The sequence below is a fragment of the Nilaparvata lugens genome, chromosome 6 (genome assembly GCF_014356525.2).
Source record: "Nilaparvata lugens isolate BPH chromosome 6, ASM1435652v1, whole genome shotgun sequence".
NCBI lineage: Eukaryota > Metazoa > Arthropoda > Insecta > Hemiptera > Delphacidae > Nilaparvata > Nilaparvata lugens.
This window is the reverse complement of record NC_052509.1, coordinates 68,779,249-68,798,573: the sequence shown is the minus strand read 5'-3', so window position 1 is coordinate 68,798,573 and position 19,325 is coordinate 68,779,249. Positions and strand designations below refer to the sequence as shown.

The 19,325-nt window shown below is 36.6% G+C and overlaps 1 protein-coding gene across 1 annotated transcript in view; it reads right to left on the bottom strand.

The window, feature by feature from the left end:
• Positions 1-9,103, bottom strand: part of LOC120352056 (phosphoglucosamine mutase-like) — a 9,894-nt gene extending 791 nt beyond the window's left edge. Inside the window, exon 1 of the mRNA XM_039431507.1 lies at positions 9,088-9,103. Within this exon, the coding sequence (XP_039287441.1) occupies positions 9,088-9,103 (16 nt within the window). The remainder of the gene's footprint in view (positions 1-9,087) is intronic.
• Positions 9,104-19,325: the final 10,222 nt, after the last annotated feature.

The following is a 19,325-nucleotide window of genomic DNA, read 5'->3' as shown; positions in this document are numbered from 1 at the left end:
TACGAAACCAGAGTAGTCAATGCCTATTAAATCATCAAAGTTGATACCCCGAACAAGAAGATCAAGTGTTATAAATGTGAATTGCATGTAGAGATATTATAAAGATATTATATTATATTATTTATGTATAAACTATTAAGAAAATCACTAAAATATCCGCCAAATGATCAAACCGCATAGTTACCACCAAAGCATTAATCCCAAGTCTCAATGTATTAGAGGAATAAGAAGTTCTTGTTGATAAAACCTACCAAAGATTATCCTTAAAAATATCCATTATATGAAAACAAAGCCCATTTCTGCAAGAGAATGAAATAAAAATGTACAAATCACTGTTCTATGTTGAGGGAGAAAATATGTTATACTCTGCAAGTCGGAGAATTATCAGTTTGTTAGGTGGCAATGATTTTGCACCAACATTCAAATGTGCTTCTGGCCTGAGGGCAGAGCGTGGATTAGAAAAAGATTTATATTATATTGGAGGAGGAGATAGTTTATATTGTGTATTGTGTGTAGAAGGAGATTGGCCGATGTAAGGCGTATGTATTTGAATTGAATTTATTTATTGTTGTATATGTGTTGAATTGTTAGGAGTAAGATTCTCAGTAGAGTTATTAGCAGACTTTGTAACATGTATGATTCTGATCCAAAACCAACTGGATCATAAAATTTATATTATATTCTCGAATTGTCGTTTTAAATCAGAAATCAGAGGGCGTTTTGTGTCACGTGGTAATTTGAAACCACCAAATCTTTCTAAATGAGCCAATAAAATGTAATAGAACTATAAAATTGGAAAGAAGGTTAGACCTATCCAAGAGTAAATCAACTCAATCAAGTATTATTAGCGATTAGGAGTAATAGCATTATCAACAATGATAAGAAAACATGTATTATTGTGATTTAATAATTATGAGAACCCATTGGCAAGATAAAAAATTATAAAGCGGCATAATTATTATTGGCGGATTAAAAAAAAAAAAAATAAAATGCATGAACATTGAGGTTAGAGTTACTTGTTTACGTTTTGAAAAGAATTAGTCGATCTTGGATAAATCGATAATTATTAGAACAACCAACACAACGAATCAGCTGATTATTCGATCAACCCATATGACCGGTTGAATCATATAAAATTCACTCATAAAAGATATATTATGTATACTAAAGGAAGTCGATGTGTAGAAATACAAATAACTATTATTCTGTATAAATATTTGTTATAATCTAAAAAAGCATGATAAATCAAGAGTATACAAAACTCATATAAAAACTAAATGTATTATCTATTAAAATCGTATGTTACGATTTATTTATGAATTCAATTTAAGATAAACACTCCATATATTTGCATGAAAACTTCTTTTATTTAATTTTTTCTATTATAAAGCCGAGGAAGCCCTGATTCCCAAGGCAACCAATTGTATTGAGTCTATTAAATTGAAGGCCAATCAGAGAGTAGCTTACAGAATTATTCTAGGAAGAAGCAAATTTTTCTGAAAACCTCCTTTTTCTGGCTTAAGATCCCAACCCGAGAGGATACACATGGAGTTTAGGGTCTTTTCTTATTCCTTTTAAAAATTTTTAATGAATTATTAAGCCAAACCCTTTTTAAATGTAATGTATGTTTGTTGAATGTTAATTTTGTGAACTCAGTGCTATCAAGGAGTTCGTAATTGTAAAGATTCCCATAAAATAGCTTTAATTCGAAAGAAACTTATAAGAATCTGGATCACGCGTTAGCCCAGCAGTGACGAAAAGGAACCTACCTAATTAATTATTGGAAATAATTAATTCAATCCACGAGAACATCCAGAACTTCAGTCAGTGAGTGATAAGTCAAACCAAATGAGCTCATTTTTCTACGTCAGTGGGGTAATAATTAATAAAAAAGCGCTATTCCAATTAATTAGAATAAAAATAGAAAGTCACCACGTGTTGAACAATATCACATAGTTCACAAGAACATTTTATAAATTTATTTATTATATGTAGGAAGCTTACTTCCATGCACAGCCCGAATTCATATTAAAGCCCTGAGATCTCATGTTTGAATATTAATTTATTAAATATTAATTTTGTTAATTGACCAAAGTATATCATATCAAACTTATAGACCGAACAGGTTTTATTGGCAGAATTTTGCTTGATGGAAATCTAAGTACCAGTATTAAATATAATATATTTATGAATTTGAAATCATTATTGTGAATATTAGCAAAGCCTGTGATAATTATTCAGATTTTAAAAGTAGATTATTTAAGTGAATTATAGTTATATCGAATATCTTATGCACATCTTTTTGTGGGAATATATTTTGTGTTTTATGTCAGTATACAAATTTATAGAATTTTTTTTATATCCCAATTCATCTCGTGTATATAGTTTGAGCTGTTTTGGTACCAACAAATATCTAGCAGCATTTAATTATTGAATCAATGATATTACTTATTCCAAGCACTCAATATTTTCATCCTTTGATGATATTCATTTTCAGCCAGAACAAGTATATCAAGAAATTATATAATAAGGTTCCAGTTATATCATAAGGATCCAGAGAGCTTCAGAACTGGCGTTGTAAGCTCTAAGGAATTTTGAAGGGTATATTGGTGAATACTTGTATTCACGACGAGCGTTTTAAGAATCAACTAGAAACAACTATAGTTGGTCCTGATTATTCTCTAGTGGACATGGTTACTGATAATCAGTCATCAAATATTCTTTTAATTTCCTTACTGGTATTCTTCAAGAACTCATAGAAGCAGCAGGTAAGAATTATCAATACTGGTCTTTGAACCTTATGGTGATTATTTGTACTTTAAAATTCATGTTTCTGCCACTGAGCTAGAGCTGAGGTTTGAACCCAGTAATTTTGCGAGCGGAAGGCCTTAATTTTTGTGAATTTATTCGCAAAAGAGGGAATTTAGAGACTGCTCTTATAAATACCAGAAACATCGTATCATCTGTGAAGGATTGCAATCCACAACTTCTCACAATAGCTTCATAACGTGGGACTCTATCAAGAGATAACCCCCCTAGGAGCAAACATCACAATATAGCAAAAGCTTTTGATGCGATTGATAGGACAAAGCTTTACAAAAAACTAGAAACAAAGGATGTGAGAAATAGAGAATTGGAGGGGTTCACTAGTTATCTAGGGAATCGCTCACAATTGTCTCAATCAATGGATCTCTTAGCAAACTTACCAATAGAGTACGGAGTAGTCCAGGGCAGTACATTGGGCCCTCTATGTTCTTGATTATATTAATAATATAAGCAAATGAAAATTAAAGGGAAACTGTTCTTGTTTGCGGATGATACGGCTGTGGTATCTGAGGGCTGCACGTGGGGTGAGGCATACAAGCACGCATCCCATGACCTTGCCAAAATTAGAAATTGGTTTGATCGCCCAGAGGTTGATAATTAAAACCATATTACAAAAAAACCAGCGTTTTCCACCAATCTACTATTCAATATATTTCCAGTAATGAATGTTAGGCAGATTTTCATAAAAACTTTAGTAATTTACATTTTCAATAATAAGGACACTTTTTTCAGAGAGATTCAACACAGTCATCTAACCAGAAACCAAACAATGTCACGTTTATTTAATCCTACTATTAGTATCAGTTTGCAAAGGCACAATCCATTTTACATTTCGCAATGGCTGTATAGAAACCTTCCTCCAGAAATAGTTGAGGCTGGGGCGGGCCGAGTCACTGTAGTGCTAAAGCACAGAATTTCTGAATGGTTAATGTATGTTGGATGGCAGGATGCAGAGAATTTAATCAAATCACCTTATGTTAGAAATTCAAATTTTTATCTGTTTTTCTTACCAAATACATCTTGCAAAAAGCGATTCCGGCTGTTCTGGTGTGATGAAAATAATAATTATTAATAAATTATAAAAATAGGTATTATTCAAGCCGATTGTCTAATTTTCTTCCAATGGATCTATCTTTCTTCCTTCTCAAATTCAAATTGATTTTTTTATATAATTAATCCTAAAAATATATTAAATATAATCTATTTTTATTTCATTTACCATATGCATCTTATACTTATAGCCCAATATTTTTATTGTAACACAACTAATCTTAAGAACTGCTCCCACACACGGACATAATAGTCTATGTGGGTTCTAATATTCATTTTATAATTGTAATTGTGTTGTTAAAATTGTATGATACGTGAATAAAATAAAATAAAAAAAAAAAATCTTGTGAATTGATAATCAAAGTTTAACTTTGATAACTTACTAGTCGTGATTCTTCCTTTCATCTAGTTTTTGAACACATTCTTGTTTTATTGTCTGTTGTTTGTATTGTCGGGGCTGAATTGTTTTGTGTATGAGTTCAAGATGGAGGAAAAATTACAGAAACAAATCAGGGTGCATCGCGCTAAACTGGAACAATTGTATGCCAGATTGCAAAGAATTTATGAACTGTCTAAAAATGTCTCTGATCCAAAAGTTGCTGAGCAATTTTCAATCTTGTATCCTCGGATGTCTCAGACCATTTCGGATTATGAAAAGACAGAATTAGTGGTTAATGAACTGGAACTTGAGTTGAATAAAGATCATGTTGTAGCATTCAACGACTCACACCTAGATCTGTTTCAGTATATTGAAGTAGCGGCTAACACTCTCAAACAGAAAGAGGCGACTGATGCTATTGCTCAATCTTCGGCAGCTACAGCAGCTAGTGCACAGCCGGTCGTGTCCGAGTCGGTACTGCCTAAAATCGACCTTCCGAAATTTTTCGGAACCAGACTCAATGGTCGGTGTTTTATGAACTATTTGAGGCATTGGTACATGACAACAAGAGTTTGAACGATCAGCAGAAGGTCCAATATCTTGTAAGTAGACTTACTGGACAAGCAGCAAATATTTGTCGTCATTTGCCACCATTGGCTAACAATTATCAAATAATTTGGCAGAATTATTGACCCGCTATAACGATCCACGGGCGCAAGTCGATGCCTATTTCAAACAAATTTTTGAATTTCGTCCAATAAAATCAGAATCAAGGCAGGTTGTATTGCGATTTTGGATGGGTTTTGCAGTTCAATCAATGCAGTGAAGAGATTGCGACTCACTGATTTGTCAGACTCGATATTCCTCTATCATGGCTTGAGATTGCTGGATCCAAGTTCTCGTAGAATTTTGAATCGGCCGTCCGTGACAAGGCTATGCCAACTTATACCGATTATGTCAAATTCATTGAAAAGCAAATATTAGACTCTTCCTTCTGATGAGAAACAGACTGAATCGTTTAATATGAGCACAAAAAGGATAATAAATCAAAGGTGTTTGTGGTTCAATCTAATGATTCATCTAACGATGCATCTAGTAAAAATCCCAATTGTCTGAAGTGCTCAAAACCGGTCATCGGTTAGTACATTGTGCAAGTTTCTTGAAAATGACTCCTTGGGATCGTTATTGTTTGATTAAAGGAAAGTTTTGTTGTTTTCGTTGTCTTGATGTGGATCATTTGAGTAGAGATTGTCGTAGTAAAACTCAGTGTGCTCAATGTCGAGAATCTCATCATTCTTTATTGCACTTTTCCAGATCAAGTTCCAATGAAGGTGTTGCGTCCTCGTCGAACTCCAAGGCAGGTGGCACATCACCTATTAGTTGTTGTTCTACATCCAACGATGTAAAAAATTCGACCGTTGTGTTGTCGACTATCACTGCACATGTTCGAGATTGTAATGATCAGCTTTGTGATGTTCGTTTCTTGGTTGACACCGGGAGTCAGTGTCATTTTGTTACAGCCAAATTGTGTCGGCGTTTGAGACTACCATTCCAGCCCATGAAAACCGTTGTTCGTGGATTCGGTGGTGTACTAGTGAAGTTCGAGGTCGTACTTGTGTGTCGATTCAGTCGAAGTTGGATCCTACCGTCAAGTTTTTGATGGATGCCACAGTGGTAGATAAAATCATCGACAAGTTGCCTTCTTGTGAAATCGACAGATCCAAACTTCATCATCTTGAAAATCTCACACTGGCTGACGACAAATTCTACCTTCCTAGTAGAATAGATGGCATCATTGGTGCGGAGTTAGTTCCTCACTTGCTACGTGGGAGTCCTAGTACAGGTGAATCGCACAAATTGATGACTGTTAATAGTGTCTTTGGTCACATTCTGATGGGGAGAGTGCCGATTCTCACTTCAACCACGAATGTGTCGAATTGTTTTACAGCCATCTGTAGTCCATTCGTTAGTAGTCCATCGTTGGATAGTTTTGTGGAACGTTTTTGGGAGTTGGAATCGTGCCCCGCACCAAGCTGTCAACTGAAACCGGAAGAGTTGGAGTGTGAGGCAAATTTTCGGAAGTCTGTACATCGTGTGAATTCTGGTCGTTTTGTTGTTGCCTTGTCATTTGCGGAGCCGCCCAGCAGCTTGGGAGATTCGTATGCTGTCACCGAACGCAGACTGCTGACTTTGGAGAGATGACTAGAGCTTGACAGCAATACTTGTATTTCATATCATAAAATATTGATCGATTACCTACGTCAGGGTCACATGTTGTTTGTAGCAGATCAGACAGACCGAGGTGGTTACTACATACCGCATCACGCCATTGTGAAAGCAAGCAGCACTACCACGCCCATCCAATTGTATTTGATGCTGGTTCCAGAACATCATCGGGTTTGTCATTGAACCAGGTTCTTCATGCTGGTCCCAAATTGCAGACTGACATTTTTGTTTTGTTAGTTAATTTTCGTTTGTTCCCAATCGCACTAACTGCCGACATTAAACAAATGTATCGACAGATATTAGTGGAGGATTCCTGCCGTCGTTATCAGCGTGTATTGTGGAGATTTTCGCCGGAGGATCCAATCGAAATTTATCAGCTCAATTGTGTTGTTTTTGGTGTTTCAAGCTCTCCATATTTGGCGCTTCGCACCGTCCACCAGCTTGTAGAGGAGGATGGAAATCGTTTTCCAGCAGCCAAGGCGAGAATACCAAGAGACATGTTCATGGACGACTTAGTCACATCTGTCGCCACAGAGTCAGAGGCCGCGGAGCTGTATCGTCAGTCCAAGCAGCTGTTTGAGGGAGGAGGTTTCTCGCTCACAAAGTGGACTTCAAATTCACCATCAATGTTGGAGAAATTCTCGGAGGAAGAGAAATCGTTTTCGTACAAGGATTTCGAAGCAGACAACTCCTTGGCTATCTTGGGATTGAATTGGCAACCCAGTACTGATCTGTTTCAGTTTTCAGTCAAGAGTGGTGAGGTCGTCGCTACTAAGCATTCTATTCTGTCAGTGATGGCTCATATCTATGATCCACTTGGTCTCTTGTCACCGTTTACATTATTTCTAAAATGTCTTGTCCAGAAACTGTGGAAATTAGGAGTGGATTGGGACGAGAAGCCGCCTGAGTCTATCTGCACTCTTTGGGAGAATTGTCAAAAAGAGTTGCCTCTATTGTTGAAATTTGCTGTTCCACGTCACGTTGGTTTGTTTCAGGATTCTCACATCAGTTTGATTGGTTTTTGTGACGCATCATTGTCTGGTTATGGTGCAGTTATCTATGTGAAGTCACAGAAGGAGAGCGAGGAGCCAAGAGTTGTATTATTGTGTTCAAAGTCCAAGGTAGCACCATCTAAAGTTGTTTCAATACCTCGTTTGGAGTTGTGTGCGGCACTCTTGTTGGCAGAACTCATGAATTCAGTAGTCACTATTATTAGTGAACGTTGTCATGTGTCTCGTATTGTCGCACTCTCTGATTCTACAGTCACCTTGTGTTGGATTAATACTCCATCCACGAAATGGCAAACTTTTGTTGGTAATCGCATCGCAAAAATACAGGATTCTTGTATACAGGAGTGGATGCATGTTGCCGGAATTGAAAATCCCGCTGATTGTTTGTCTAGAGGTTTATCACCAGTTGAGCTTGTGAACTTTCCGTTGTGGCTCTCAGGTCCATCATGGATAGCAGAGGACGAATGCGATTGGCCTGTCCGAACTCAAATGGAAGAGATCGTGGATCCACCGGAGGCGAAAAAACCGTCAGTGTTGACAGTCACAAAATCTCCTGATTGTAACAGCAATGCAGTATATTCATTGATTGGTCGTTGTTCGGATTATGGTCGTCTTTTGAGAATTGTAATTCTTGGTCTCAAATTCTTACGAATCTTACCCCAATCAGAAGAATCAGATTTCGATGTTGCTGAGAGGTATCTATGTAAAGTGGTACAGAAGATACATTTTTCATCTGAATTTGTGCAATTAGAGAAGGGAGAGGATTGTTCTATGCGCCTACGTCGCCTGTCTCCATTCATTGATAAAGGTGTGATTCGCATCGGCAGTCGTTTGTCTCATGCTGGACTTGAATTTGAGACTTGTCATCAGATGATCTTACCAAAATCTGACGCTTTCATATCGATGTTAATTGATTATCATCACAAGAAGAATTGTCACGCTGGACCTTCATTATTGTTGTCCTTGATCAGACAGAAATTCTGGATACTGTCTGCTCGCTCTATTATTCGTATTTGTGTCTTTAAGTGTAATCATTGTTTCCGTGTTCGACCTAGTAATAATGCAATTATTCCAAAAATGGGTGACCTGCCTGCTTGTCGAGTGTCAAAATGCAAACCATTTGAAAATTGTGGTGTGGATTACTCTGCGTATTACTATGATGAGACGTCGTAATCCTTGTGTTTTGAAAGCCTACATTTGTCTGTTTGTGTGTATGGCAACAAAGGTGGTACATATTGAGTTGGTGAGAGTTGGCACGCCTGCCATGTACTGGTAAACAAGTTTGAGAATAGCTCTGTGTACTTACGTGAATTATTAAACTATCTTCAACAAAAACTGTGAATTACGGTGTCGAGTGTGCAGTGCTTGGTATGGTGAGACGGGATTCATAACTTCAATAGAGTTTTTTGAGTAAACAATTTAGAAATCCTCTTTCGAGTTTCGGTTAACCTAACTGTGATTCAACTTCAAGCGATCAGAATTGAATTCATCAAACAACAGCTGATCGGGGCAAAATTGGACTTGCGAGTGAATCGAGGAAGGAACAGATAATAACTGTGCTGCGACGACCTTGACTGGTGCATTACGTAAACTCACCCTTTGCTTCAATCATCCTTATCGCGAGATAGATAAAAGCATCTCTAACACCTGTTGAACGCCCAAGTGTTTAACTGTGATATAGGTCAAGAACTAAATTCTCGTTTCGTATCAATTTGTTATCACATTCAAACAGTTATACATGGATAGGTTCTTGTCAGCGGGTAGAGGGGATAAGCGAGATCGTTCATCACCGGAGAGTGAGCCAAATGCCGCAAAGAGGGCGACGGTAGCAAGCGCCGAAAAGCAAGGAATGCTTGATGATATGACGGAAATTATTGGAAAACTTCTTGATGAAAAGCTAAAGGTTTTAGCAAATAAAGAAGATATGGATGGCTTAACGAAAGAAATTCAAAGGCTTGTGAAGGAAAATGCTGAACTCAAAGAGGAAGTTGAGCATCTGAAGAGGAAAATAGTTCAAGTGGGTGAAAGAGTGAATAATATAGAAGATCGTTCTAGGAGGAATAATGTATATTCAAAGGACTCCAATATAATTCCAATGAAGACTGCGGAAAAATTGTGGCGGGATTCTGTAAAGATGTTTTGAAATGCAGTAAAGAGATTATTATCAATAGAACCCATGTACTAGGACCAAAAAGGAACAATGCACCTCTCATCGCCCATATCCCTAGAGACGAAGACGTCGCAAGTATCTTCAGTCGAGTGAAAACACTGAGAGGCACCGGCTACATAGTGCACCGAGATTTCTGTGAGGAGACGAGGAGGAAGCGGGGAAAGCTGGCGCGTCTGAAGAAGGAGATCGCGCAAGTCGTCGGCCAGACACGGATGTCAATCGTCGCTGACCGACTCATCGTCGAGGGAGTCTCGTTCGCCTTGACTGGAGAGATGTGGCTTCACTGTGGCCAACAGGACGGTGTACAAAAATTAAAAGAGATGTTCAACTACGATTTTTCAAAAATTTTAGAAGACATTGCAAAAGACGCTAGAAATGATGAATAGGAAAAATGTGTCTGTCAGGTGCAGGAAAATGATAATGACTGTAAAATTCTAGCTTATAATGTTGCAGGCTTGAGAGGTAAGTGCCAGATACCAGGTTTTATTGATTTTGTTCAAAGTTATGATATATTTTTTTTGATAGAAACTTTCGTGGAAGTGAAAGACTTCTGTAAATATATAAATTATTTTTCAAATTACAATCTTGAATGGGTATCAGCCGAAAGAGAGAGGCATTTTGGTAGGGCGAGTGGGGGAATTTTGTTAGGATTTAAAAAAGCTAGGAAAGGAGAATGCAATTTTCTTAAAGTAAATGGGATGCAGATAATAACAATGACCGTTGAAAGAGATAGGTCTTTATATTTGGTTCCAAGTTATTTTGTCAGTAGCTCTTCATGGGAAGCTGATTACAATAGAATGTGTAGTTTATTGGAAGCATGTGATAATGAAATAGAAATGATAATTATGGGGGATTTCAACGGTAGGATAGGGGAGGGACAGGTTCTTCCTGTCGAACTTATAGAGAGTGATTGGGGAATCGAGTCGATTAGATGCTCAAAGGATAAGGTTGTTAATGCAAGAGGGCGTATGATTATGAATATGTGTGATGAATTTGGTTTGACGGTGTTGAACGGTAGAATGAAGGGTGATTGGGAAGGAGAGTATACTTTTATTGGAGCTATGGGGTGTTCAGTTATTGATCTGTGTTTAGTATCAGCAAGCTTATTGGGAAAGATACATGATTTCATGGTGAGCAGTTGCATTTTCTCTGATCATATGCCAATTACTCTACGGTTAAAGCTTAGGATAAAAGACCAGCCCAATCAGATACTCAAGCCACAGTCGAAATTAAAATGGAAAAAGGAAAACGCGGATATTTACAAAAATGAGCTGGAGGTGAGATGTAGAGATTTCAACTCTGAGGGGGATGTAGATAATAGTTGGTCTAATTTATTGAAGATGATACATGAGGCTGCTGGCAGACAGGCGATTGATAAAAAGAGAAATTCCAAAATTTGTAAAAATATATGGTTTGATTGGGACTGTAGAAAAGCTAGAGATAAAAGTTTTGCTAATTTGCAGCTGTTTAGAACTTGTAATAATGAATGGACTAGAAACATGTACATAAGTGCAAACAAAGCATATAAAACTATGTGTACACAGAAAAAGAAGGATTATTACGAGAGCATTGGGAATAAATTCAAAGCAATAAGGGATACAACAGAATTTTGGAAGCTTGTTAAAATTTTCAAACGGAGTACATATAAGTTTTCAGTGGATATAACAGCGGAGGAGTGGGTGATGCATTTTCAAGGTCTGTTGGCTTTAGAGGGGAGGGCGAAGACTATCTTGTATGCTGAACCTTGTTGGCAAGATCATATTTATGACGCTGAGATAAGCCGTTCCGAAATAGTGGCAGTATTGAAAAAGTTGAAAGATGCGAAAGCGACAGGAGTGGACGGCATACCAGGAGAATTTTTCAAATACGCCCCACAATGTTTCGTAGATGTATTGCTTGGAATTTTTAACAGCGCTATTGGGTTCGGGCAACTGCCGGCCTGTTTTGGAAAAGCTATCATTTTCCCTATACATAAGAAAGGGGACATTGCGCTAGTTCAGAATTATCGAGGTATAACATTCATAGATGCAGGAGTAAAAGTGTTTGCGGGGATATTACTGAGGCGATTCGAGAAATGGGTGAGCCAAAATAGCGTATTAACAGAGAGTCAAGCTGGTTTTAGAAAGGGGTATTCAACGGTAGATAATATTTTCAACTTGAGAAGTATAGTCGCATTGAAAACAGCAAAAAGAAGAAGTAGAGTGTATTGCATGTACGTGGATTTCAAATCTGCATTTGACGTTATAGATAGAAGGGCTCTCTGGTATAAGTTGCATGAAATGGGAGTACCTTCGAAACTGATCAAGATGACACAAGAATTATATAAATGTACGCGATCTGCAGTGTGCACATCGAATGGGCTTACTGGCGAGTTTGAGACATTTTGTGGCTTGAGACAGGGTTGTTTATTGTCACCCATGCTCTTCTCGTTATTTATTAATGATTTGTTGGAATATGTTGGTGAAGGGCTATGGATTCGTGACAGAAACATTAGAGGATTGCTATATGCGGATGATCTGGTGATGTTGGCAGATGCGCCCAAATCCTTGCAGAGAATGATGAATAGACTAAAGTGCTACTGTGAAGAATGGGGAATAAATATAAATATGGATAAATCTAAAATCATGGTTTTCCGAAAAGGGGGAAGATTGGCGGGGCACGAGGAGTGGTATTGGGGAGAAGAGAAAATTGAAGTTGTCAACTCTTACAAATATCTAGGAGTGACTTTTACGTCCACTATGAAGTTCCGAACACATATTGCCGAAAGAGTGACAGCCGCTAAATGTGGACTTAATTCTGTGTGGAGTAGTGTCATTACTAATAATATAATTCCAGTGAAGGCAAAGTGGGAGGTTTTTGACGCAGCTCTGCGAACAGTTGTCAGTTACAGCGCAAGTCTGGGGTATTGAAATGTTTGAGGGGTTGGAGATTTTTCAGAGGTATTTCATGAAAAGATTATTCTCTCTGCCTCGCAGCACCCCCATTACATTCTATATTTGGAGACAAGGAGGGATCTGCTATTCTTTTACACATTCAAGATGCACTATAAATATATTCTTAAAGTATTAGGGCTGCCAACATTACGACTGACACGTTTTCTGGCGGAAATAATGATTGAAAGAAACATGGGTTGGTTCAAGGAATGGAGGATTCTAACAACAGATACCAATGTGAGGTGGGTGTATGTCCTATTAGTGTTCTCGATCGAGCTGCGGAATTGGAGAGGCTCCGGGAATGTATGATTCAAGAGTTTCGGAATAAATGCTGGGAGAGAGCGGGAAGGGCTACAATCCATGACATATATGTGAAATTGAAGCACGATTTGGGAGACAACGATTATATTCATGCCAACCTAAATAGAGCAGAAATAGCCATGATAGTCAAGTCAAGAGCAGCACTATGGCCTCTAAATTATGGAGTGGGAAGGGAGGGTCGTCAGTTGCTATGCTCGATGTGCAACAGCGGACAAAATGAAGATATCATCCATTTCTTGGGTAAGTGTTCAGTTTTGTCGGAGTTCAGATTTAGTATATGGGGAGTGCGAGAGCTAAACGAGCGACAGGTTATTGATGTATTGAACGGGGAGAGCTGGGAGAAATTGATAAAATTCATAAGAATAGCCTGGAGGTACCGATCTCACCTGATTGAGGAGTTCAACACTTGATAATGCAATCTTTCTCCTGACTTAATTACATAATTAATTATTTTTGTAGAATCTAATAGTAGTCAACTCCTGGCAGACGGCCTGAAGGCCATTGCTGTATAAAATTTATCAAGTTAATATATTTTTTTTGTTGTTGTGGTTTATGTCAATAAAGATTTTTTGAATTATTATTATTATTATTATTATTAGATTATATTTGAGTTGGTATCGGATCTATCAACGCCCATGTTTTAGCTGCGTTTCGTCGTTTTTTGGTCACATTGGACCTGTCGTGTGATGTATTCGATTGTGGTAATAAGTTGTAGGTGCAAGGAACAGTTGCGAAAAATATCTCAACTTTGAATCGTCGAGTTTCAAACAAATTGACTAGTCAACTCGCCGAACACAAAATTGATGGAAAATCATTTCCCCTGGTTTCACCACATTTGGAGGTCTGTGGGGGGCAAATGTCAAATCTGTAAAGTTGCATCTGTTGCAACTGAACACTGTATGGTGCAGATTGAAGGTGTCCTGAATTCCGCCCACTGTGTGTACTGAGTGAGGATCCGTGTGAACCGCTGGCTTCAACCCCAGTGCACTTTTTGACTCAACACGTTGAAATCGTTCCCATGCGGGACGTGGACAGTGTCCCTGTGAATCGTCTCACCAGGTATGAATTGATCAGTCAACTTATTCAATCGTTCTGGAACCGATGGAGAAGAGAGTGCCTGCATGAACTTCAAAGTCGTAAAAAATGGTTGAAATCACCCACTTCTATCAGTGTGGGAACGGTTGTGGTAGTAGACCAACCAAACACACCTCCATTGCAGTGGCCACTGGGTGTCATTGAACAAGTGTTTCCGGGAAGTGATGGCGAGGTTTGAGTGGCGAGTGTTCGCCTAAAAATGGTATTTATAAAAGACCAGTAACAAAATTATATCCACTCCCAACTCAATAGTTGTTGTGCTTGTTGCATTTTTTCTTTGTGTTGTTTTTTGGTGTTGGTGTTTTTGTTTTTTTGGCATGTCTGGATTTTTTTCCTTTCTGTGTTTTTTTTCAGTTTTGTAACTTGGCTGAAAAATAGTTTTTCAGAGGCAGGGGTATGGTCTGGCCAGAGAATTCGAACTGTAGCGCCAAACTGCCAGACTGCAGTTCTGCCAATAGTAGGCTTGTGTTTGCACCAGCGCAGACCATCCTTCTGTTTTGGCCTTGTCATCCTAGTTTTCAGTCTGTCTTGTCTAGTCACCCGTTGTTGTGCAAGACCGAATTCGTATTTTGTCATGTAATTTCGATCAGAAATTTCTTGTAAATAATTGTTTGAGTGTTGTGTGTGTGAATTATGAATATAACAGCGTAAATAGTATTGAATTGAATTAATTTGAATTTATAAAGAATCCAGTTTGAGCTTTGTTCAAAACACAGTGTATGACTTGCAAGTTGAACACAGAATCAACGTGAAAAGGCAGCCCGGAAGCAAACCTGTCTTTTCCCAGATTTCATTCCACCCTGAATCTGACCAAAACACCTAATAAAGGCTTCGAAGGGCAAGTAGACAAGATTGGAATCAATTGGTGAGTTTTGCTCTTTTTTATTGTTCATTAATGCAGAGTTTAACTGTACAAATAACCTGGCTCAAATTGAAGATTAAATTTTGCCCCTTGTTTGTATTTGATTATTTGAATAGTAAACTACAGTCCTCTGGTAGCTCTAGTCTGAGCTTTGTTCAGAACACCACATTTTACATGGATACCTGTACCCATCTGTCCTTAGATTACTGAAATAAAGAAGATCTTGATATAAATAAAAATAGATATTTTTCTGTTACAGATTGAAATGAGCTTTTATTATGTAATTTAATTATCCATGATAATAAAACGGTGTGTAACACATAACTTGACTGTAATCTTGGAGAGTTGACTTGAGAGGTCATCAACTGAGTTGCAGATTTGGCAGTATTAATGTACCATTAGAAAATAAATTCCCATAATATTGTAGGTTGAGAGGATGAAATTTATTTTTTGTCTCAACTTTGCGCCCAGCACTTATTTTTGAAAAGGCATCAACAGTATAATCTGGACACCAACATAATCTTGGAACTCGATTTATAGTCTTTCTAACATAGAGAGCTAACACAAACAACTATTGTAGAATGCATCTTCATAGAAAGGAACAACATTTCAAATTAACACTTTGCACAGAGATGTTGTGGAATTTCTCCATATTAAGGTGAAATAAAAAGATGTTGTCAATTCCACAAAGTTTTTTATTTGGATCGAAACTAGTTTGGACTCAAATAAAAACTTTGTGGCATTGACAACATCTTTTTATTTCACCTTAACAACATTTCAATTTTATAGAAGGTTTTCTTGAACACTTAGCAATTCAAAATTAAAATAAAACTACTAATAATCATACAAATATAATATTGGTGATTTCAATATTATAGTGAGGTCCACGTTATAATGAAATGAATCAGTGTTTGATTGGCAATGGTATTGCTATCCTTGTCTATCAGTCAACAAAGCGGATAGCGCTATCTCTTTCTCGCTTTGCTCTGTTGCCAGATCGTCTTCCAACGATGTAGAATTAATAATAACAAAATATTTCATTCTAATCATGAAAACTAATTATAAAATTATTTGAAAATATAATTTCTTGCTTGATAAAATATTATTGATTAGGCTACACTAAATGAGAATAATAGTAATATTACATCAAAAACCTGTATCAGGCATCAGCTACCGTCTATAGAAGGCATTGACAAGAAGGGAGATGAGCAACGTCGTTCTGCTATCTCTTCTCCACTGACATTATAATGTGGACCTCACTATAGCCTACTTATTCTACGCAAATTCTGTAAAAGTAATAAGATTTAATTGCCAATGATCAAAGGACACATGACAAAAAGGTCCAAAATAATAGATTATTACAGGCTAGGTAGAAATTTGGTTTCTGATAATAGTACAAACTGAGTATTTTAAAAAGAGAATTTGATGCATTCATGACTAATATATTACAAAAATACAGAGTGACCTTCAACAAAATCTAATAGTGAATAAACAATGTATTTTTGTAGGAATATTTTGTGAATTGTGATGAAATACCTGGAGCAGATCTCCTGCATCATCTTCCTCCCCCTCACTCCGCTCGAGTCATCTGAACCCATTTTACGAGGACCGTGGACAACATTTTTCACTTTTAATTTCAAGAATATTCTAGCAAATGTTTGACGATGAATCTTTTGTTTTAAAAATTTATTGCAGAATTAGGGCCAAGCCACACGAAGCATCTTTTCATGCATTTTCAGACGAGTCGGCAGGTCAGGAAGCTCTCCGATTGACTGATTATCAGATGATTCCCGAACGCCAAACCAATCAGCCAATCGGAGAGCTTTCTGCCCTGCCGAATCGTTTGAAAACGCCTGGAAAACGCTTTGTGTGGCTAAGCACTAATTGTGACATATGTGATATTTATCTCAATCTTTTATTGGTTTAAGCATTTTTTACTGTTCCAATTATCATCTTAAAATAAGCACTAAGTGATGTTTTAGTAAAATGAATATTGCTTTATTGAAATGATTCTTTATGATTCCCTCACAATTTTAAACTGAGGTAGGAATTATATAGTGAGGTTAAATTGTGTAATTAGACTCTGCATTTAGTAAAATGAATATTGCTTTATTGAAATGCTTCTTATGATTCCCTCACAAATTTTAAACTGAGGTAGGAATTGTATAGTTGGGGTTAAATTGTGTAATTAGACTACCTATAACTTATAATACGAACAAACAGAAAGTTATTTTTGAAAGAGAAAATCAGCATAAAAAGACTTGAAGGATTCCTGCTAACAGATTTTACAAGAAAACATGTTAACGAGGGAAAACGTTTCTTTTTAGTAGGGCCTAATTGTGAATACTGTCATGTCAAATGGAATGTTAGCATGAAATACTCCCATCTTCATAGTCATTTGTCTGGGGTGTAGCTTCAACACCAAATCTCACTCCCAAGCCACGACCCAACTCCCAATTCTGAATTCTTCTGGGAATTTGAATATTAATTACTTATGTGCTGATTTGAATAACTTATTGGGGGGCTTGTACGTGGGGTTTCCAAACTTTCCAAGACAAGGAAATTTAAGAATTGGAAATGTTTTCCCAATCACTTTTGTTTGAGAGTTTAATCAAAATAGAGTAGGCATACTGACTAGACAGTTGTACTATATATATATTGTACTATATATACTTGTATATTGTACTATATATCAACAGTGAATAATAATATATAAAAACTCAATGAGGGTTGCCAGAGCACTGAAGTGAACATAATTTCATGGAACTGCCAGGGTTTAATGAAAAAATCAATTACCTAGAAGTAATCGCTCTTGAAATAAATGTGACATGTTAGCACTAAGTGAGCACTGGATGAGTGATGACGAAATTGTCAATATTGGCTTCGAAAATTTTAAATTAGGATCATACTTTTGCAGATCAATAGAATTCATGGTGGGGCTGCTATTTTCATTAAAAATAAGTGGAGTTTAATGTGATCCATAAAATTAGAAATATGTCTGTGGAAATGGTGTGTGAAGGTTGTGCAATCAAAGTACCTGAATTGAATGTAATCTACATGTCATTATATAGACCCTTTAACATAGATAGTGCAATCTTTAATAATTTTCTAGTCATTCTTAATGACATGTTAAGCTATGTTTACTTTAAAAAAAATTCAATGTTATTCTATGTGCTGATTTCAATGTTAATTTTAATCAAGAATCTAGTCAAAGAGATGATCTTCTCAATTTACTAAATAGCTTAATATGCAAATAACAACAAATGAGATAACAAGACCTAGTGCAACTGGTGGCTCTTGCATTGACAATATTGCTACTGACATTCATTTTAGTAGATGGGAAAGTAAAATAATAAACACAATTTTCTCAGATCATTTCGCTATTGGGCTGTCAATAAAACTGGAAAAAACAATAAATTATGACAAGAATAAGAATATTATTTTAAACACAAATAATAAGGGTGAAGGCTTAAAGACTAAAACAATGGGTAGGAAGTTTGGGAAGTCCAAATTCAGCGCTTTATAAATGATCTAGATAAATTGGATGGACTGAACTTTATCAGAGTCCTGTAGAAAACAAATTTTCATACTTTACATTTGCTCAAATATTATTTTGATCTTCACTTTCCGTTTGGTAGAATAGTAAGAGCGAAACAATGTAGTAATAAGTGGATTGATAATGAGATTGTCGACGAACATAAAAGGCTAATTGAAATGCATCAGCGATACAGGAAAGACCAAAGTAATATAAACTTAAAGAAAACTATGAAAGCACATAAAAAGCATCTAAAAAGAATTATCCTCTACAAAAAAAAAGAATTATATTGACTCAAAATAAAAAAAATCAACAAATGTAAACAAGAACAATATGGCAAATAGTTAACAATGAAACAACAACAAAAAGACAAGAAAGTTATTAAAAATATTGTACTTAAAGAGAATGGTATAGACATAGATGATCCGTATAAAATTTCAAACATACTAAACAATGATTTTGTAGGGATGGTTGACACTCATGTCATCCCTTATCTAACCAAAAGTGACGTAACAGATGAAAAATGAAAAAGTTACAAAATTATCATTTAGATGTAAAACAATTGAAGAGAAGGACTTAAGTAAAATAATAGATTCGATAAAACCAAAATGGTCAGCCGGCTATGATGACATACCAATAAAAATAATGAAGGATGCTAAGTCATCACTCATCAAACCTCTTTTGCACGTAATCAATGCCTCAATTATAACTGGAGTGTACCCAAACGAATTAAAGATATCAAAAGTAATACCAGCATATAAGAAAGGAGATCCATCTGACCCTCTCACTACAGACCTTTGGCCATCCAACCTGCCCTATCTAAAATATTTGAAAAGTGTGTACTAGTTCAGTTAATTGATTATTTTGAAACTAATGGTATACTTGACAAAGAACAACATGGCTATAGAAAAACAGGTC